At 48.6% G+C, this 23,091-nt stretch overlaps 1 protein-coding gene across 2 annotated transcripts in view; it reads right to left on the bottom strand.

Annotated features, from left to right (window-relative positions):
* ADARB2 (adenosine deaminase RNA specific B2 (inactive)) overlaps positions 1 to 14,024 on the bottom strand; it is a 418,115-nt gene extending 404,091 nt beyond the window's left edge. For both annotated transcript variants that reach the window (XM_053895707.1, XM_053895708.1), the window contains exon 1: positions 13,455 to 14,024. In XM_053895707.1, coding sequence (XP_053751682.1) covers positions 13,455 to 13,554 — 100 coding nt within the window. In that variant the 5' untranslated portion in view covers positions 13,555 to 14,024. The remainder of the gene's footprint in view (positions 1 to 13,454) is intronic.
* Positions 14,025 to 23,091: the final 9,067 nt, after the last annotated feature.

Here is a 23,091-nt window from a genome sequence, read left to right as displayed (position 1 = left end):
TCTGTTTGTCTTTTGAGAGATAGAATTTAAAACGTCCTCACTTCTAATCTTAATTCAATGTGTTCCTTAAATATCTTGCCTTATGCAACAACTCGTGTTTGTTTTGGAATTGAATAGCCGTGCTGTATAGACATCTGAAAACTAAACATGCTGATGTCTGAGTTTGTTCAACCATCTCTACAGTTTCCTTTAATCTTCAAATCAGAAAATTGTGTTACTGACACCACTTAAGCAAATGAACGCACAGTGGAAGATATATAGACATCAATATTTGCATGTGTGTGTATTTACATATATACAAACACGTCCACACACACACACATTAAGACGTTGTGCGCTGGTTTCACGGTGAGAATGGCAAGTACCAGCCTCTCCCTGACGCCCTTGCCGTCACAGCTCTGTGTCACAGCTCTCATGGGCACCGGTGACACAGCCTCTGAGGAGTTTCCGCAGGGGAATCCCAGGGGGCAGGGAGCTCCACGGGGCCCAGAGAAGACGGGGTCTAGTGCACTGCCCACCCTTGCCATGGAAGCCCCTGCTTCCAGGGGCATGCCCTCCCACGACAGCCTCTCTGTGCCAATGTGTCCAACTCTACCCCGGGATGGAGACTTTCTCAGCATGAGCACCTGAGGACCCAAGGCCCTGGGCTCCCGGGCCGGCTCTTTCAGTCTGGAGCTTCCTGGACTAGCTGCTCATCCCTTTGGGTCCTACTTCTCTCATCCACAAAACGAACACAGTGTTGGGGCATCTGGAGGCTCAGTCAGTTGAGCGTCCGACTTCTGCTCGTTCAGGTCACGATCTCACAGTTTGTGAGTTCAAGCCCCGCTTTGGGCTCACTACTGTCAGCACAGAACCCACTTTGGATCTTCTGTCTCCCTCTGTCTGCTCCTCGCCTGCTTTCGTTCTCTCTCTCTCTCTCTCTCAAATAAATAAATAAATATTAAAAAAAAAAAACAACAACCAAGATGATGTTGAGTTCACGATACCTGACGGTCCCCTTTACGTCCCGATAAGAAAAGTTTATCACTGATCCTACTCCAGTTGGAAGAAGCGTGGTCAGTCAGGGGTGAAAATGACCTTCCCCACTCACACTTCTTAGAATCATGCCCGTTCACCCCACCTGTAACTAGAAATGAGGATCTTCAGAGGGGCAGGAAAGCACGAGGCAGGGCAGAATAAGGTAAACTCCCTCAAGTTTGTACCATCATATTGGGGGACAACACAACATGACGGCTAATTGAGAAAAAAATTCTGGGCATCATTTAATCACATCTGAAGCTGGTCCAATTCTGCAAGCAGATCATCCACAGGAGAGACCATGGGCATGAAATGGAACCAAGGAACTCACTGGCCTACCCTGAGGTGGACGCGATATTTCCGGAGAAAGAGCACTGCTAACCTAATGGGACATCTTAATTTTCAGGAAATGTCTCTGAAGGCGAATGGAATTCTGGCTGTTGTGGGCTGAATTGTGTCTCCCCAAATTCACATGTGGATGTCCTGACCCCAGGACCTCAGCATGTGACTGTATTTGGAGACAGGGTCTTTGAAGAGGGGATTAAGGTAGGATGAGGTTACTGGGTGGCCCTAATCCAATCTGACTGGTGTCCTTATAAGAAGAGGAGGTCAGGACACAGCCATGCACAGAGGGATGACCATGTGAGGACAGGCGGAGAGGGTGGCATCTGCACGCTCAGGAGAGAGGCCTGGGAAGGAACCAGCCCTGCCCATGCCTGGATCCCGGACTCCCCGCCTCCAGGATCCGGGACAGTGTGCTGTTCTATCACAGCAGCTCTCACACGCTAACCACTGTGACCTAGACATTCTGTGAATCGTTATTTCATCTAATGAGCACAAAAAGTCCCGTCTACTCTACACTTTATCTTGAAAGTTCGTGCATCGGTTACCTAAACATGACACGTTATGAATATATGTACACACACATATAAGTGTGATGGTGTCTTTGCATCTCATGCGAACCTTGAATATTTTCACACAGAGGTGATTTTGATATTAGTGATAAGAACCCTGATATAAGAAATGACACTTTAGAATGGGAACAAATGAGTCAAGGCCATCTTGGGAAACAGGTCAGCTCACCTAAACGTCCAAAGAAGAAAAGTCCAGAGGAATCAAGGGCACAGACGGTCTCCTTAACCATCTGAACTAAGGATCAGACAGTTTCCTGGTGAAGAGGTGTGGATGTTAATGTCAGATTTCTGCTGGTTTCAATCTTATCAATTCCTACTTTTATTGTTTCCCTGATGTTCAACTTCGGAAACATTCCTAAGTATCATTATAGATAAATATCTAGACCTAAAGACCGCAGCCAGCATCACTCCTGCCCGCGTAAGTAGGACGCACTGACGAACTTTATCTTCCAGTCTCCACACGTCTCCTGCCTAATGAATGTATATGAGATGGAGACAGAGACAGAGAGACAGAGAGATAATCCCAAAGCTCTCTTAGGTAAGAGATAAGAAAGACCAGGGAACATGCCATCTACCTGGAAGCAAGGGACAAATTCGGTGACTCTCATCATTCTCAGGACGTATTCTGTGTCCACAATATTGAGTGGACATGGCAGTGGGGACACTCCCTATGACTATTCGGATGAGCTCTGAGTCCTACTTTATACGGCCTCCAGGAAAAGACAGGAAAAGAGTGCCAGGCTGCATCACATGTTAGATGCCACGTTTACTTAGTTTCCTTGGCTTGGCCCTAGACTTTGTGTTACACACGTGCACACACACACAATGCTTGCCCCAGCCATGAGGACAGAGCGGAAGTTTTGTGAGCCAAGGAGCAAGGTGGTAGCTGAGTTCTTGGGCAGCGCCTGGACCTTCACAGAAGGAGGGTGTCTCACACCGGTCACGGGAGTGGGACAGACGTGCAGCCACCAGGCATGTGGTGCCCCGGTTCTCAAGCTGGAGGGACAGGAGAAAGAGTATGTAGAAGAGTCAAGGCAGAGGCACCACGGTCCAAAGTCCTGCTCCCTAAGAAGCATCTTTGGAATCTGTATGGTCTGAGGCTTTCAGCTCACCCCACCCGCACAAATGCCCACGAGCGTGCTAATTCTCAGAGCAGCTGGCTTGACAAACAGTAGAGATGTGCCTCCCGAGCTTTTTGGGGGGTTTCTCCAGGACGGACCACAGAGAAGCCAGAGCCCAGTGACGGGTGCTTTCTGACTCTTTTAGGACATTTTCGGAGCTTTTGTTACAGCTTAGTCCCTGCCGTTTACCATGGTGGCTGACACATAAAGGTGTTCCATAAATGCTTGCCGCATGAGTAAATTCAGATTTACATATTAACAACTTAAAAATAAATCAGACAGCATCCTTTATAAATTTGCAGCATGAATCTAATAATTGGTCCTATGACAACAGTTTACTGAGGGTGCACAATGAGACGGCCACTGTACTAATTTATGGGGACACAAATCTCATCATGGTGCCCATCCCAGAAGTCACCTCACACACACAACAAACTTTTGCCTTTCCCACCAGCAGGTAATTCTACGTCATCATCCCAGAGCTGGCTTCTGAGTATCTCCCTCGTATGCTACGGCCCTTCTTTGTCCCCTACAGCTCACACCATCTGTACACAATCCCCTTAGAAAATGTTCCCGTCTACCGTATTGTCCTGATTATTTCCTTAAGCCATTCTTCCTTCAAAAACAAAGTCAATTTTCTCAGTGGGTTTTAATTGAGTAGCTATTATGTTTGACATTGCGGGAGAAATAAAAATGCTCAAACCTAGAGGGGTTTATATTAGTTTTTACTTAGGGGTTTCACTTGAAATAATAAAAGAAATGGAATAGAAATCCAATTTTGTAAAGAATACAATCATATTTGGATTAAAAAAATTCCCATAGAACCTAATAGTGTGTTGGGGTCATGACAGTTTATTTCTATTCTGTGTTTTGAATTTACATCTGTATGTCTATATCTCCAGACACATTATAAGCCCAGACACAAGGATCATGCCACCTTGTTTTTCTTGCATATTTTCGGTTCCTAGCTCCTTGCTCAGAGTGAAGAAATCGTACTTACACATCAGATACAGCCCTTGTCTGAATACACGCAAAATGTTTAAGGCAAAATTGCAAACAGAGCAGAATTGGATGCCCCATAGTTTTAAATCAAGTGCCCTTTCTGTTTTTGAAGGTACAGGAGATAAAATGCAGGAAGGTGAACTTTGATCAGGGCACAGGAAGAAAGAGACGACGCTGTTCTCTGTCTCCCTCCCTGTCCTGTTTCTCTGTATCTCTGTCATTCTGTCTTCAATGAAACCTCTTTCTGCCATGTGGCTTTTGTGTCTCTCTTATTATGTGATATAAGAGGATAGATTGATTTTCATCAGTGACAAAGACAAAAATATTTCACGTTGTGCGAAATATGCAGAAAAGGATGCTTTTAAAAAATGATGTTTTGGAACTTTATAATTAATGAATGTTTACTTCAGGACCATAAGGCATGGTCATAAACCAAGGTCATTTTTCAGCTTTCTCAAGGAGTCTGAGCTCTCAGAAGTTTACTCAAGATTCATTTAATCTGTACTCGAGTTTTTAAACGTCCATCTAAAAATGTGTACATATTAGACTTTTGCTGTTTAGAGTTACTCTTTTAATATTGTGATATTTCCTTATTTCAGCAACTGCTTATACGTACGGTGGAGCTTTGAACAACACCCGGGGGGAGGCGCCGAACCCCTGAGTAGTTGAAAATGCGCGCATAGTTTTGATTCCCCCCAAATTTAACTACTAAAGGCCTACTGTTGACCAGAAGCCTTATGGATAGCATAAAACACACATTTCGTACGTCACGTATATTAAATACTATATTGGTACAACAAAGGAACCTAAAGAAAAGAAAACATCCTTAAGAAAATCATAAGGAAGAGAAAATTTTACAGGACCGCCCTGTTTTTATGGAAAAACATCTGTGTGTAACTGGACCCGTGCAGTTCAAACCATGCTGCTCGGGTGGGTGTTATTTCAAATCCTGACTCTGTTATCTTTCTATATCCTCTCTATATTATCTGCGTATATTAAAAATCTACCCAAAACACACAAGTGCAAGCTTTTAGTGACTTGAATTCTATTCATTATCTACGTATAAAAGCCCAAATTATAATTTAACTTCGGCACAAATTGGATTAAAGAACTCAGGTGATTACATAAAATTATATGAACTCTCAAATTTGTTAGATCTAAAGTACGTATCTTCCTAAATGCTTCCTGGGTGAAAATTTCCCTGAATTTCAATCAGATCGAAGCCATGCCCGTGGGCAGTTCCTGACCGAGCAGAGACGTGGGACCAGCACACATTTACAAGACATTGCGGTGCCTGCCCTGAGCAGTCTTTCCCAGGCTGTCAAAGGAAGGGGTTCCCTATTCTGCTGTCTTGGGGTTTTTTAAAAAGCTACTATGTATCCTGGGATTTTTCCTAGGAGTGGAGCAATAATTTCTATTCCAAGTTTATTTTTTCTTTGGAAAGAAAACTAGCAGCATTGACTCATTTGAATACAGCAAATTTATCTCTGAACCGTAAGGTTTTGAATTAAAAAGTCACTTCCCGTTACAATTCTGTTGGAATCTGAATAGGCATTTGAAGACTTTCGTCTACAGTATCGGTATTTGGAGCTGAGGCACAAATAAAGATATCTTCATGTCTCTAGTTAAATTTGGCCCTCTATGTTTTTATTCACCCAAGGAGTAGTGAAAGGTGCTATTTTTAAATATTCTCTCACTTAACAGCCAAATGTATAAAAGTCTTTTTTTTTTTTAAGGGTACACGTCAGACTGTCTGAGTTTGTGCACATTTGGTGTCTCAGCTCTCAGGCCTGAGCACCGTCCAGTAAAAAGAAAGTGTGTGTTTCCTTTAAGGACACGTCGCTTTCACAGCCATGAGCCTAACACAAGCGGAGCATCTGTTACCGACAGGGTTGAGTGAACCCAGCCAGACTTGGGGTGCAGGGGAGGTCAGAATCTATTTTGCTGATGTTTCTGTCATGTTTATTAAATTGCACTTTTCCAAAAGCAATTAAACTTTTAGGAAATACTGCATTAATTTTAACGAGAGGAAATCTGGGTACTTCCGATGGGCTCGGACGGATAAAATCTGCGGCTTAATCAATTACTGGTGTCCTAGGCGTATGCTCTGAGCCGGCTGATTATGATTCCAGGTCTTGCTTCTAGAGACAGAAGCTCCCCCACTTTTGTTTGCTTTTAAGCAGAGAAGGGACTCAGTTTGGGTTTGCATCTTCAACCAGTGACAGGCCCCCTTTCAGAGAACCGAGTCCCCTCCACCCTGTTTTAAAGCCACATCTAGAGGACACATTTGAGAAATCGGGTAAGGCACTGCAAAACGATAAGGCCGGTCTCCCGTCTCTCAGCCGTGGGAAACAAGGATCAGGGATTTCATCCGAGATAAACGGAGCAGCGGAGATTAATTAAATCTGTAAAATTCTCCAAAGCACATCCTGGTCCAGGTGTTTAAAGGAACGCTTTCTATTATGTGCAAATCACCTGGCTGTGTTGAGCGCTCCCTTGAGTGTGAGATTCACTTCTGTACGATAGACACTCGAGAAAAGAGTGTTTACTAATGAATTCTGAGCAATATTAGTCTCATTTATTGTCCACATGGTGAGGCAACGGCAACAGAAAGACACCTTGATCTGTTTCGTGAATAAGTTCTCCATGGGCGCCGTCAAGGAAACGCTCAGCGGGCCGGATGCAACCAGACTCCGGCTAAAGTGGGCATTGCCTCCCCTAGAAATACTAACTGTCCTGTTCCCCCTTTTGTCTACACTGCTGGACTTCCCTCCCTAGTCCCTCAGAGAGTTTGATCCTCCTAGGAGCAGAGACAGACCTGTGCCTTCCCGCTGGAGGCCAGCTCCAGGGAACCTTCACGCTGGTCCCAGTGTGCCACACGCACGGCCACTCTGGCCGCCCTCCACTAGATGGTCGGCCAAGCCACCTTCAGCCCTGTATTTGAAGTGTGCGTAGCCCCCCTCTTAGGGGGTCAGAAGCAACAATCTTAAAATCTAAGAGCCACCTGGGCATCTATATTCGACGTCTCTTCCGTCTTTAACATACATAAAAAAAGCTGCTTTTCTTTGTTTATGTAAATGCTCCACTTACTAAACACTGTGTCTTAATCAAGCATAAAGTCCTCTCTTTAACATAAATATAAAATTTATGTTACCTGTTTGCTATTTTTTGAGATTTAAAACGTAACATTCGCCGCTGGTAATTTTTAAAATTTAAAACAGATAATAGTGAATTTGTGTATACACACGTGCGTGTGTGTGTGTGTCTTGTAACACAAGGAGGAAATTTACTCACCACTTTCTTACCAGAGACCAGATGCTAATTGTATTCGTTCCTCACCAATAAGATAATAAAATGAACTTATTTTTTTGCTGCCCTTCATATGCAATGCCTGTAACTAGAATAAAAATGAGGGGAGGGAGAAGACCCACACGCTCAGATTAACTCTTTTTCTTTTCTTTTCTTTTTTCCCCAAAGATTTCTCACTCTTCAGGAAAAAAAAAACAAACAACTTCTGTCTTTGCAAGTGATCAGGCTCACTTCTGGTAAAATTACAGACCTCTTGCAAAGCGGATCTCTCCATCTCTAGGCTGGGGCTCTCTGATGTGGCTCCTGGGAGCTGGTCCACTCGTCAGTTTGCAGGTGGGGCAGGGGCTCTAAGAGCGACGTCGCCCTGACGTTGCTGAGACGGAGTCAGCCAGAAGTCAGATACAGTAGCCCCCGTGCCCCATTCCTTTTAAATAAAATGAACAGGTCAGTACAAGTTTGATCACCAGAGAGGGATGTTTGGGAACCAACGTGGCCACACGTGTGAGGAAGGGCAGGAGTCTGTCTGACAAATCTCTCAAAGCTCTCTCCTTCCTGCTCTCGAAAGCCTCACAGATCTACACGTGGATCCAGAGTCGGATAAACGTTCCTCCTCTTTTTTGGAAGTACTGCCCCTTCACCTGATGGTGGTACATCCTTAAGTGAATTGTAGGATATTAATGGCTAGGAATACACAATTCTCTTTGTGTAATGAAACATTTAATGGCATGCACTTCCGTATTTCAGTGGAGGAAAAACATTTAATTGAAGAGATAGGAGTTAGTTCACGTGCACTCTATTCACAGATACTTAGCAATGTGAATTCAGACAGGCCCTTACTGGCTTGTTTTTCTGTGTAACACAGAGCCACATGATTAGTGTTAACACTCAATAGTTGCAATATTTGTGAAGGACATCCGTGCGTTTCCTTTTTCACTTGGCATCAACCTTTTTTTTTTTTCCAGTTTAGAAATGGCTATAACAAGTGCTTCTAAAATCTTGCTTTCACCACGTGGAAATTTGTCCCTTTAGAAATCTTATTTGCTCGTAATTAAGAGCCCGCTTTACCAACGGAGCATCAATTTAGAAATGATATATTTATGTGACGAAGAACCGGGGAATATAATTATTTTTGTTTTACTAATTGTTTAAAATTGTTCGTGTTATGAAAACAGCAACATTCATCCCCCAGCATTTTAGGAAAAGAAGCAGGCAGACATAAAAAATGCTCAAATACTTCAACTGCCTTTACGACGTATGCAGGTACAGCTAGGAACAACAAACACACATATGGCTTTTAAATTGGACCCTGAATGCTTTCGGAGCATAACTTATCTTCCCCTGCCTCAGATCAGAAAAACACAATTTCCTCATTCTGCATTTCCTTACATAATGCTCCTCTGGGACAGTGCTTCTGCGGTAACTGAATCACCACTATTTAGATACGGATACATGAATCTCATATTTTTATTCTAAATTCAAGTTCACTCATCATATCTAATGCCCTCGAAGCAATCTCAAATTACTGCTATTACACGGGTCACTAGAAACCAGAGGTACTAACACAAATTTTAAAAAGAGAAAGAGGGAAAAAAGCGCTACACAATTAGAGGATGGTGAATGGTTTAATCAACTTAATTTTATCACGAAATGCAGTCTCCTTCCTCCCGAGCCGTCAGACGGCGAGGCAGGCGGGGGCGCGGGGACGCGCGGCCGTGGCGCGGAGCTGTGTCCCCACCAGCCAGGCTGAGGCACACTCATGTGTCACTCGGGCATCGCTGGGGACGAAGAGCCTCATCCACACGCGATCTTTGTGTTGTGTTAATTTTTCACGGGATCCCGGTTCACACCAAGCCCGTGCCTATCATCCGCCCGCTGCCCTCATTCTGCTCCGTTTGCCAACTTTTTATTTGCATTTCACGACATTCAGTGGCCGGCCCTTGCTCCCACCCTACCTTCCTGTGATTCATCAGCTCACTGTCACTCAGCAACATCTCGTGTTGCTGTTTCCAAGAATCACCTTCAGCGTTTCTGAGACTGTGTGTAAGGATCGCCCTGTAACAACATCTACATTTCTGGCATTAACTTCTTTTGCTGTCAAATGCCTCAAAAAAAAAAAGAAGAAGAAGAAGAAAGAAAAAAAGAAAAAAAGAAAGGTCATGTGCTGATGACCGAATCGGCTTTGTTGACTTAACAAATGGTTGTTTATAGAGCCTTGCGATAGCTCTCCAAAGTTCCCTCCCTTTCTCCGTCTGGTGACTGACTCCCCTGGCTCCGAACCCCGTCCTCCCGTTTACCTCTCAGAACCAGCTGAATTTGCATGGGCTCTCCATCCAACTGCAAATATGTTTTGCATCGAAAGAACAGTTCTTGAAAAATTTCCACAAACTTGAGTCATTTTTACACGCTGTATGTGCTCATTGTCAAATACTAAAAATATTTTCTTTGCAAAATGCATTTCATGCTGATGCGTGCCTTCAGGACAGCTACAGTCGCGAAAGAGAGAATGGCAGAAATCCACGACAGAATACAGGTCCTGTTTTAATGATTGAAAATATACCTATGAAATTCCTCGGACACATCACCCGGAATGCAGCCACTGGTTGAGGGCTATCTGATAAAATTTGAAGTGATTTATGCTTACATATTACACTGTTTCCATGAATACTGACTCTTCCTACTCCACCTGGCTCAGTTGGTACCGATTTTAAATAACCTTCAACCTTCGCCTTTGTTATTTTGGGCTAAAATACAGACCTTCCATAATATTCACGCATCTAGTCCTTCTCGAGTACGGGGGACATCGCTCGGAGCACCCAGCACAGATCTGCTGGTGTGCGATCGCCTCGAATAATCCCACTGCCAAGTACAGAACAAAGTGCCGACTCTCAGAATCCCCCACGAGCAGTGAGCTGAGTGGGTGCTGAGTTGATGAATAAACTCCGTAAACTACGAGCGCTCCCGGTATTTTCTGACAGCAAGCTGACACGTCTCCCCCATGTTACACGGCTTTAGAGCAGCTGTAGCCACACGTGTAAAAATTACACGGCTTCCCTGTCCTTTGCACAGTGCTTTCTTTTCCAGCTGCTTATTTTTCTCCTCCTCAAAACTCAAATTTTGACATTTTTTCACTTGTACAGAAAATGTAAATTGTTCATAAATAATTTCTAAGACAAAGTCCCGACTAAAAAGTGACACATAGAGAAAATGCAAAAATACATCATACGGGGTCCTGATGAGAGAATGGGAAGAGACGGGTGGGTGGGTGGGTGGGTCTACTCTGAACCTCTGAACCTCTTCTTTAAGGTTCATCTGGGGGAGACATGCAGGTCCCGGCTTGTTAATACCTGGGACCAAGTTGTTGTTGTTGTTTTAATTTTTTAGTTTTTTGGATTCTTAAAGATCTATACTGCCTATGGTGACTGAAAACACTGAGTACGGGAAAACATTTGATTTCTGAGGCTCTGGATCACATTTCGTGGTAATGAGAGCATGGTATGAATCTCACACTTAAACCGTAGCTATAGTTTTTATTTCAAAGCCCACGGATTATTTTGACAATAATAAGTGACGTAAAAAAAAAAACGTATCAAAGCACTTCTGGAGTTTACACACAGAACACTGATAGCTTTTCACAGCCCAGGGAGCCAAAAGTTAAGACGTGTCTTCAAAAATCACCCCTGTTCATTAGAATAGGTGGAAAAAGACATACCATTGGCAAGTAAGCCTCACGTTTATTCCGATTTGGCTCCTCCCGTACGAGACGGGCTCTTTCTTTGTGCTCCCAGTCGGTGGCTCTAGTTAGTACACAGTAGAGCCCTAGACAAATTCCTTAACAACCATCAATACGCACGTGGATTTAAAATTGTGACAAACACAGAGTTTTAAGTGGGTGAGCTCAAAAGCCGAGGCCGCTGCACTCAAAGGCTGTCGCCGGGAGTCATGACTGTCAGAACGCAATTTAAATTCACCGTTTTTCTTGGTAGAAGAGAAAAACGAGGATCTACAGAATTACACAGAAACTGACCTATTCCCAGCACATGCAAATGATGAATTAACGTGTCCCGTAATTGCTATGTTTTCTTTTGATTTTCCCACTTACGGTTATCTTGTTAACTCTCCCCTACGATGTGAATATTTACAGTTTGAGCTGACTGCCCTACCAAGGCCGCTGTCCGCAGACGCCACAGGAGATTTCACCCCCACACATAAACCTACGAGCGCTAGGAGTTAGCACACGCATACACATCAGCCTTTCCCACCTCGGTTTTGGGGCACGAAAATTAAGAGACCTGGTTTCTTCGAAAAAGCCAAGGCATGGGAATATTTCACACAGAAATTCCACTTTGAATTGTTCTAGTTAAGTTTACAGCAAATGAAGTCTTCCTTCCGGTTTCTTGTTGTTCTTCTCCAAATTGGATGCTTTCTAAGCCAGCATGGCTGACATTTAAAGGTAAGAAAAATGAATTTGGAGAAAGGCTCCCACGTCCATCAGCTTGGATTTTATTTCTGTAGAATGCCGTTTTATTGTGAAATATTACCCCATACTCTTCAATTTTAATATGTAAGTAGACTAAACAGCAATGCTGGCAAACACGAACACTTACAATTTACAAGATAATGTTTCCTTTTTCCCTCTTTTAAAAGTTGCAGTCATCATTAAATTCTGTGATCCCCCCCGCCCCTTTTCGCTGCCACTTTCTGTCGGCATCACTCCAGAAGGCGCCCGCAGGTCTGTTCCCAAACGGCATCTCCAGGTAACCAAGTGGGCAGCGGGCATCGCCGAGGCAGCCCTGAGAGTTGAGCTGGAATCACAGAATCCACCCCCAGCCGAGTTCCAGAGCCCAGGGCTCTGGAACCTCCCCGGGAAGGGACCGCTCCCCGTGGTCCCGACTCGCAACCATCATCGGTGACTGTGTGATGGTGGCGTTTCTGTCTCCACGCTGCCTGGCTAATTTCTGATTTCACGGAAGAAGCCGGGAAGGGCTCCGGGGGTATCTGAGGGCAGGTAGTGGGAGATGTGGCAGAAACTTCTGCCAGGCCACCGCAGAGGCGACGACCCTCTGGGGACAGAGAGCAGCCTCCAGCACGCATCCTGCGGTAGGAGGCAGAGAATCCGATGCATCTTAGTGGCATCTGTCCCGCGGTTCTGAATAACTCCGTGTTCACTCTCCCCCCACCCTTAAATCAACACATTTCAAACCGTCAGAAGAGCCGAACTTTCTCCCGCAGACTCATGGTGAGGGGCTGCTGGTAACGAGTTCCTCCCGGGGAGAGAAAGGGCAGGCTCTGGAAGCAGCCCCCCTCGCTCCCGGGACCGCGCGCACCCCCGCGGTGGCATTTGGGGCACGGGCCCCAGCCCCCGGCGGAGCCCCAGAATGCACTAACTTCAGGGCGGCGGTCCCCACAATGCAGACGCCACCCCCAGGGAGTCGGGAACAACCTGTCACCCGCTGCTCGCGGCTCGTCCTCCCTCCCTGGTTTGCAGGGTTTCTGTCACTAACGAGCTGCCGTGCCTCCTTCTCTTTCCAGGTTTCAATCTCTGCTTCCCCCCAGCCGCCCCAGGACCAGCCCGTGCTGCCTGCGGGTCCCAGTGTTTACGGAGCCACGAGCACCGAGCAGACCGAGGGGGCACGTCGGCCAGTTTGGAAGCGTGGTCGCCAGCATCCTGCCCACTCCTGCCTCCGAGACGATTTGGACGGAGAAGCTGGCATGAGGTCTGCTCCCTTTTCTGGGGCTGCTGGCTCACACGAGTGTTTCCTTTGGCACGGGTGCTGCTGTGGCCTCGGAGAGGGTCAGAGGCTATGTGAGGCGGGGAGGGGACTGTCCTCCGGTCCCCGCACCCACTCCCCCTGCTAACCCTGCTCCCAGCCGGGCTGTGCGGAGCCCGGGCTCTCTGCCCCCCCCCCACCATTCCTGTCCCCTCGGAGCCGGCAAGAGCCCCCAGGGCCTCCACAAAGGGACGCGAACTCCGGCGCTCTGCTTGGAGCAGACCCTCCCCAGCCCCCCGAAAGTGGGCCGCGGGAGCAGGCGGACCCCACACCCGGGGTGGGGGAGCGGTCAGCGGAGACAGCGCAGAAAGCAGGGTCCTTACCTTTCCTCTTGGACCGCCGCCGTCTCCTCTGGGACTTGCATTTGAGTTGGCCGCTCAGCCCTCCTCCGGCCCCTCTGCTGGTGCCCAGGACGGAGGCCATGGCCCGAGACGCAGCCGCCAGAGCCGGGAGGGACCCGGTCCCCAGCAGCTCACCTTTGCTGCTGGCCCAGCGCTGCCGGATGCCTGCGGGCCGGGAGCGGGCTCACTTTTCAGGACGAGCCTCGGGCTCCCGCTCCTGCTCCCCAGCTGTTCTCGGCCAGCTCGCGGCGGGCGGGGGGCGGGGGGACCCCGGCCAGCAGCAGCTCCTCCACAGGACTCGGCGGGGAGGTGCGCCCCCTCCCCGCTGCCCTCCTCCTCCAGGCGGCCGCTCCGGACCGGGCTCCCAGCGAACGCAGGGCTCCTACTTTGGCTCGTCTGCTAGTTGTTTGGCACCAGCCACTTTGAAGCCAATCACGCAGGGAGCTTGTCTATTTGCTGCTGCAAAGTCTAATTAGGTCCAATCACAACTGTCTTCTGGCTCTGACATCAGCACCACCAGCCCTTTGCATCCCTGTCAGCCTGCAAACTCAGCTCCCGTTTGGACGGATGGAGCTGCCCAGGACGCGGTGGAGAGGGAAGGAGGCTGCACGGGAGGGAGGGAGGGGACGGGGAGGGGACAGCTTGCCGAGCCGGCTCGTCTGGGAGCAGCCCGAGGGGACAGCTTACGAGAGCTGCTGCTCCGGGCTCCGACCACAGGACCGCGCGTGGGCTCTGCACGCTCCGAAAATGCCGTGACCGTGTGTCTCTCCAGGAGAACAGCTTTTAACTAGTTAATTCACTGTGTCAAGGGGGAGATCTCTCGCCAGGAAATACGGACCCCTCACCTGCTCAGGAAGGGACTAAGATTTGCAAGTCCCTGGAAGACAGCCTCTTAGGGGTATTCATTTTACAGAGAATGCGTGTTTGTCTGTTTGTTTGTTTCCTTGTTTTGTTTTTTTCCCCCCCTTCCCTACGTCTCCGCTGTTCCCTTTGCTAAAGAAATATTGCATAAAGACGGAGGTGTTCGGATCCGAGTCTGATTTTTAAGGAGAGGGATTTTAATGGGTTGCTTTATTTAGGTAACAATGAAATGAAATGTAGGAGAGCTTCCATCTGATAGTTTTATTGCCAAATATAACATTCGGATGAAAGAAAGTCGTGTTTACCAGGAGGCGGATTGCAAATTGAAAGAGTTTTCAACAATTTTTTTTTTCCAGGGCTATCCTATTGTTTCAAGACTGTACTTATGACACGAAGAATCTGATGTAAAATATAAGAAACATAACCAAGGCGTCATTATTGCCTTTTGCACTCAAGTCTCATAAGCCATTAATTAAAATAGTAACGGTTTGGGGAAAAATCCACCTGCAAAGTCGTTAAGCGAGCATTATGCTTCAGATGTTGATAAGATTTTGGCATGTGAGTATTTCTATAATATTTACTATTTTATACGCACTGTTTCCATGCTCCTTATGGGCCTGGAAATTTCTAGATAATTTTCTTTGATAAGGAAAAATCACCCCTCCAGGGAGCATGGGGAACAGTGAGGTTGTCCAGATGCGTCATGGGTTGATCTGATGGGTCAAAAACCCGTGTGTCATTGGCGAGAGGGAGGGGCACGTCTGATTCCAAATCCTAGCTCCCCTGCTCTGATTTTGGGGAAGTACGCTGTGCCTCGGTTTCCCCATCTGTGAAACGGGCGTCACAGCAGCATCAGCCTCCTAGCTCCGTCCACACGTGAGGACTGGCGTAGACAGTGACTGGTACGTGCTAGTTACTGTGCGATTGTTCAGTAAACCAATCCAGTAAATACTTTGGGAAGAGTGGGCATACGTTACAGGTGGGCCCCGGAGAGAAGGAGCCCTAGTAGCCGTCTGGCTCCTTTCCGACTGAAGAGAGCGGTGGGAACAGGCCCCTCTGCTGAGCCACACCAAACAGTCACATTCCCCCAACAGCACAGCTACATGAAGCTGCCGGTCCTTTGTCCCAAATGCCGGAGAAGTCCATGACTTGCCCACCTGCTCTCTGCAGCACAAGAGATATTTGAAAGCACCGGCCGCATGCGGAGATGTGGCCGCGGGACCCTCACACTCCCCAGCCGCCCACGACCCGCCTGCGCTAACCCAAAGGAGCCCCATGTAGGTCATGGCAGAAAACCGGTCTCTAGTTGGGAAACCGAGGCACTGTAGACAAATGTCACCGTCAGGGCTGTCTGCCTCTCGCAGTGGCCTTTCTCACATCCCCGCATCACGCAAGGCAGAGATGCTGCCCGTGGACACGTGCATACACAGTGACTCTCTCTTTTGAGGAGCTGGGGTAGGAAAAGCAGAGGACACGGCCACTGTCCCTACGTGGTATCCATATTCAGTGTGGTTGGAAGGCCAGATCAAAACCTGGACTTGAACACGTAGATTCCGATCTGATAAAAATCTCGGCCAACCTTTCCCTTTCTGGAAGTTTCTCCAGTTCACTATTTGATTTGTATTGTGGTATAGTTTCTGCCCACGTGGCTTTAGCGTAGGTATGTGCTGTTTTCTGTATTATCTTGCATGAGATCATGTTTAATCGGTGAGGCCAGAGCCGTGTAGAGCTCTGAGAAGTTTGCCTCTCATCGGAGGAAAGGCTTTTGAACAGGCTCATGATTACAAACATTTTAACTCAAGGATGGCGTAAAGTGAGCGATGTTCATGATCCGCCATTCTTCTGATGAGCCTCCTGGCCTTTGTGTGTTCCCCAGAGCGCTCGGACACAGCCGGACAGCCTCCACTGATGACACAGGTTGGAAAAGGAGCAGAAGCCAATGTCACCCGACTGCCCGATGTCACCTGACATCGGGCGACGGCGCTGATGTGTGTCTTGAGCCAGTTTGAGCCAGCGCCTGCCCTTCCCACGGGAACAAGGACTGGGAGCGAGCCTCCCAGGAGACGCCCGGCTGCCCAGAGCCACCTGTCAGCTGGGGGCTCTACAGAGCCCGAACTCGGGCAGGGGGAAGGAGCTGGCCCTCACTCCCAGAAACCCCTTTGTGCCGGGAAGGTGCCGGGTGGGGTCCCCTTCTGTCCCGTCCTCACTCGCTCGAACTGTGGGCTACCTCCCCGCTGACCTCTCCACAGACCCTATGGCCCATGAGGGACGCCACGTCCCCGCAGGCCACTGTGGAGGGCGCTGAGCCAGGTGCACAAGTGTGTCCTTAGGATTCGTGACCGTGGTGGCCATGTGCTCGAGGTACAGGACATAGTGGATGTTTTATACTGCGTCTCGTCTGCTGTCCACAAAGACCCCGTGAGAGCAGAACTGAAACCGAATTCCTTTTATACACGAGGAAGCCGCGGCTCAGAGAAACCTGCCCACAGTCACTGAGGTCAGCCCGAGGGCCACACTCGGATCCTGCCAGCTGGCCAGCCTGTGACGTCCGCCACTTTCCTCTACTAGTTTTTGTTCTAGCGTTGGACACTGGCGAGTTTTGTGAACTCCACAAGCCTTCTCTGAGATACGGGAGGCTATTAAATAGTGACTCTGACCTTCAGTGTTTAGGTGTGTGTGTATGTGATTTATAAACATAGAGAGTTACACAGAACATACGAAGAACCCGTATCTCTACCCATACCTACATCTGTCTTCACTTCTGTGCCTGGATATCTCTATCGAGATGGGTTCTACATATCGACAGGTATCTATGAATATCGAGATACAGACACACACAAGTATATGAGTAAGGAGCCGTGACGTCCACAAGTTCCAGATGCGGCCGCAGGGCTCTGAACGGGTGTCTGTCACTCCCGAGCACCCCATGCTCAGTGTCTGTCCCTCCCAAGAACCCCATGTTCAGTGTCTCTCACTCCACAGCGCTTCATGTTTCGCCTTCCTTCTCAGAACAAAGCTACGATGTGGGCGGGAGAGACCTCATCGTCCTTGCCTCGCCACTGAGGTTGAGGGGCTCTGAGTACTGGTGTGTCTGGATCAGTGTTGCATCGGTAGATGGTGGATCCAAGACTCGGAATGTTCCAAGGTGTTCCACGAAGAGCATGTGTCAGAGATCTCGTCCCACAGGCTCACATGGCTGACCTGACCTGCTTCTGTCAAAGAGGAACCTGAGGTCTGGCCAGGATGCGCGGTCACAGGAGTCCTCCTTGACCAACTTACCGTAATCTCACTTCTTAATTCATCACGGTGTCTGTATTTCTAGTCCGTTAAAAGTATAGTGAACGTGGCTTCGTACAGGTTTCCCCAAACAACTGAGAACACCCACAGAAGCTAACATGACTTATTTGGAGTCCAAATTTTAGCTAGTGTCCCCCTCCCCTATGAGGCAATTTGCGCTCGGTGGAAAATAGCAGAACAAAGGGTCCCCTGGAGATGTTCATGTCTGCTGACTCACAACAGTCTCACAGAAGGCACGAAATTATTACTTTTCACAAACAGGGAAATCACACAAGAGGGCTTTTTTAGTCTTTCATCTTGGCCCATTGTTCTTAAATGTAAATAACTCACATCAAAGAACTTGGACATGAGACCTGAAAGTATCGGAAAATAATATATCAAGACAACAGCTGCAGTGACACAGGCATCCTTATTCACAGTCCCTCCCAGGGCACGAGAGACTGCGGGGAGGCCCCGGGTGCAGGAGACAGTCCTGGATGTGAAGATGCTCTTTGTACAATGAATTACTAGACTCATTTTCCCTTTGTTCGTTTTCTTGGTCCCAAGCGTGCCTGTGGTTCAAGGGAAACCAGATCCATTCTTTCCAGTTCCCCGAATGAACGTGGTGTAGAGCAGGTTTGCGAAGCGTGCCTTCCAGATTTCCATGGGGTGCTACTTGTGGGCACGCCTGTGCACACACGTTTTCGAGTTCTTCGGTCCAATTTGTCGTGCAGGGTTTTCTACATGGGCCGACATCGCAGATTTTAACTTGAACAAACAACTTTAGACTAAAACTCACTTGAGTTCTGTATTCAAGTTTAAGGGAACGCTACTTGGAAATACAGGTGAGGAGAAAAAACCATTCAAAACTTGTCACCACAAGACCTGGCTTCGGGTTCTGCTTGCGTGTTGTACTATGCCCAGTTTGGGACGTCACATGACCCCCCTGAGCTGCTGTAAACTGAGCAGAGAGAATAGCACAGAGTTGCTGGGAGCAGCAAAGAGAACAAGTGAGCTGAACGCTGTGTGAATGGACCCCGGGACGCTGACGTCACTGAAGATGCTTACCGTGGCCTTTCAACACACAGGGCGCTGGTTTTAATCAGGGACTCTCCTGCAACCAGCAAAGCAGATGGAACTGAAGGTGGTCCTTGGGATAAACAGAGCCCACAAAAGGTGCCTGCCATTGCGTGGACCCTGCGGGCGTCGGGGCCCCTTCGATCGTGCAACACAGGTGGCTGAGTCACCTATCTCTCCCGCAGGCTGATTGTAACCCCGATGGCATTTCCCCACACGTACAGGTCGACCTCCAGACGGGCCTAATCTCCAAAAGCACTTGTTTCTGCTTGCTCCCACTTTTCGGTTGAAGTATGGAGTGTTGCTACCTACTGTTTGTGTAGGAAGTGAGACACCATGACCCGAAACACTCCTCTTCAGCGCTCTAGACAGACCCGCCTCCTTCCACTTACATTCAAGATGCCCTGGGGTGCCAGTTTCTGAAATGTGAAGCCTTAATATTTTATTGGATCACAAAGAATGACCATCATTTAAAAACCTTACTAAGGAACACCCCGTCCTAGATTTTCCCTTGTGTCTTAAACCAACACAGTTCAGAGTTTATATATACATATATATATGTGTGTGTGTGTGTGTGTGTGTGTGTGTGTATTTTATGTTCCAAATCTTCTTCTGGAACCAGCCATTTTCAAAATGAACAATGTTGCATCCCCAGAGTGCCCTGTGACAGCATGAAGAAAGAAAGAAAAGGAAACACAGATGGAATTAATGGTTTGGGGTGTTAATCAATGTAATAAATTGAAAGGCAGGACGCGAGCTCGTCGGGAATACATTTCAGTTGTCTGAACTGGGGGTGGGCTGATAGAATGGATTTATGTTAATTCTCTACCCGGATGTTTAAAGTCTAAACACTTCATTTCCTCCCACGGTTTCCCAGATTCTCCCATTATGTGACAGGCAGGCTGTGCATATGTTATGAAACCGGCACTGGTTAGTGACCGGGCCTTTCCCCTACACCTGCCGGCAAGGATCACGGAAGGGCAGTGGCTTGTCCCACTGTTCATGTCAGGCTCCGGGCTGACAGCACAGAGTCTGCTTGGGATTCTCTCTCTCCCTCTCTCTCTCCGCCCCTCCCCTACTCATGCTCTCTCTCTCTCTCAATAAATAAATAAACTTAAAAAAAAAGAGAGAAGCTAGAGATAGGAAAATATTAGAAGGAATACAGATGTAGGTTTATTAGTGGGTTTGAAACTCGAATGGAAACCCCACGCGTCTGCCCTGACCTAGCCTGGCCTGTGTCTGGGGGGCTCTTGTGTCCGTGAACAGGGACTCTCCTCACAGGGGCCTCCTCCTGCCTTGTCCTGGGCCCACTTGTGAGTGACATGGGCAGTCACAGCACAGAGCCCCGGAGGCAATGGGGGCTCCCTGTAGGCAGACAGCACTCACCGCAACCCCGTCCCTGAAATCATGTGGTCCTCAGGAAAGCATCCAGGCGCTAGCAAGAACGTCATTGGTCATAAGAGGTTTGTGCAAACAGCATGTGACTGCATTGCACTCCGTGGATGGCAGCTTGGCTGTCGTCCATCAATGCAAGATGCAGACTTGCAGGCCATGTGTCTGAATTCCCAGAGATGCACTCTTGTTCCGTGAGAACTGGAAACCTTGGCCTGTGCAGAGCGGTCCTCACTCTCAGGATCTCAGGACCATAAGGAAAGTGACACATCCTCCACCCGTGTCTTCAAAAGGAAGCATGCTCCCTGCCCCCCACTGGCACCACGATCCCAGGAGAGAGGCGGAAGCAAAGAGAAAGCGGGTAGGTGTCCCATGTGGAGGGCAGTGAGCACCCTCTCTCTTCAGCCCCGTGTGTGCAGGGCTCTCCCCTTGTTCCAAAGGGGAAGAAGGGGAAGAAAGCACGCTCACCAGCATCTTGCCGCCATGAGGCCGTCCTTCTGAGCCTCTCTCTGAAAGACCTTGGCCATCACCACAGGCTTTCGGCCTCACGGTCGCCTCGGACATTTTCTGAGCATGACTCTGGCCTTCTGGGGCTCATTCCGTGCTCCCTCCTTCATGTTTTTGTACATAGAGATCAATCCATGACTTCCAAATCCCTCCTTTCGGGAAGTTCCCATAGGGCCACTCGGCTCCCGGAGCATGAGACCCGGTGCCCTGGGCTCCCTCCTGGGCCCCTGGAAACACTTCTTCTTTAGAGCGTCACGGCAAAGATCACAGGATGCAGACTTATAAAAGTCACCAGAACATTTCTCAGCTGTGTGCAAACACAAGAAAGTGTTGTCTCACAAAACATGTCCCAGGCCCACAGACGACGCTGGGCCTGGATGAGTCATGACCAGGGAGCTCCCACAGTGGACACGACTCCCCATCTTGCCCCGGACACGGCCTGGCCTTTGGCTGCACTTCTGTCACTGGAAGGAAGCAGAACACATCTCCAGCACCTGTCGTCAGCATCTGCAAGGCACGTAGCCCACGCCCGGCGGGTGCTACGTGACCGGCACGTGTTGAATAGCGGTCAAAGCTCCAGCGGCCTCACGGCACTACCCGGAGATTAGCTTTTCACGTCAGCTCTGTGCCCTTGGGACCAGGTTAGTGGCATTCTCCGGCGGCTGGGGTCTGTCCTTTCACTGCAAGCTACAGGTGTTAAGTGTGAACCCTTGCACAGTGGGTGTGGGAAAACACTGTCACTTCATTAGTTCCTAAATTCACGCCTCCCTGATAGGATCCTTCTTTGTACCGTGAAGTGTCAAGATATTTTGGAAAAGTAACGGGACAGGCGCTTGCAGTCTTAGGAAAGGATGCAGAAAGGAGGCCTTAATTCAGGAACATTCCAAGAGAAACAAATGACGAAGAGGGACACTCATAGCACAACGGAAATGCACAAGGGCCCTGAATCGCCCTGAGGCCTGTTCACTGGGAGAAAGACCACCGGGACGACCGGGGCAGGATTTCTGAGCCGCGAAGACCTGTGATCAAATCCCGTTTGACTCGTTGAGTGGCTGCGTGACACTGGGCATGTGCCATGCCGTCCGTGGGCCTCTGTCTCCTCATCTGCAGAACGGGGACAGGACAGGGACATCAATCTCCTGACGTCGGGATCCTTGGGTGCAGCGGTTTACGTAAGGTGTGTGCACAAGGCCACACTCACTGTGAGGACCCGTGTGACCTTTGCGCGCTCTCGCTTGCCAGACAAAATCCAGGGAGGTTTTCGACGGCGCTCACTTCCCCGTGGGTGGTTTTGGCCAAGTGTTGTCACGGCAAACAGGAAGTTCAACGCTGCATCCTTCACGACTCTGGTGGCATGTTGGCATCTGTGAACCCCGGGAGGCCCTGGCTGCGCCCTGACTCTGACCGCAGGCGTACCTCCAGTCACACTGGTTTCCACTGGACACTCGGGGACGGCCTCGTCCTCACCCGCCAGCCGCCAACCCACCGGAGGGAGCTGGGGTTTTCTCGGGACCGTCGGAGGCGATCCACACGAATTGCAGCTTGAGTGCGATCAATAGATGTGACAAGCGGCTAATGCCGGTGACCGGGGACATGACGCGGGTGTGACTGCGTGAGGCCGGCCGAGACAATGCAGGGAAATCACGGGGCAGGGCTGTATTGAACGAGCGCAGTGCGAAATGAGCTACCACGCTCGGGTCAGGCGTCCCCGCTGTGCCCGCGTCCCTGCTCCTGTCCCCGGTAATTGCTAGTGGCAGCAGAACGCCGAGGCATGGGGACAGGTGCGTGGCCTCACTCGTGCTGCGTTTCCGGGCCGTGCAGGCTGCTGATGTGTCCTGTGGGCGACCGCCCCCCGGGGGATGAGACACGCGGACAATCCCAGGCCCCCTTGTCTGGAGTCAAGAGGCCTGTCATTAGAGCAATACTGAGTTCGGGGGGCTCTCCTGGACGAGACTGGGACGCGGAATCACTTCGGACTATTGTGAAAATGTTTTCAGTTTCCCTGGTGTTCAAGAAACACTCTGTGACAAATGAAGGGGAATATGCTAATATGGTATTTCTTTTAAAAAGGGAAAATTTGAGATGCCATTTGAAAAGCTTAATCTTGTATCTACAGCCGGCATATACAACGGCATTTCACTGAGTTTAATATTGAACTTGAATAATTTTGATAGGTGGGTTTTCCTGACTTCTATCATTGTGAATACATTTCTATTGTCCTGAAACTATGTTTGTTAAAAAAAATTCATAACAGAATATTACTAGGCATTGCCATTATCGGACCCTTACAAGGAACTTGCAACTTTATGACTGAAATGACTACTTATTTCTCTAAAAATTGCTGTATTAATAATTAAATATATTGCTTTTTAGAGTCATTAAATCCTCAATTTAATATAATAGTTAAACAAACTCATCTGATAATTGTGTCACTATATTAAAAGGAATTAAAACACCAGAACAGACGGGTGAGGTCTGGCCCTGGAGCCGATCACGTCCTCGTGAT

Source organism: Panthera pardus, unplaced genomic scaffold (assembly GCF_024362965.1).
Source record: "Panthera pardus isolate Hobbes unplaced genomic scaffold, ASM2436296v1 HiC_scaffold_6, whole genome shotgun sequence".
NCBI lineage: Eukaryota > Metazoa > Chordata > Mammalia > Carnivora > Felidae > Panthera > Panthera pardus.
Note: the sequence above shows the minus strand (reverse complement) of the source record. Positions and strands in the feature narration are given on the sequence as shown.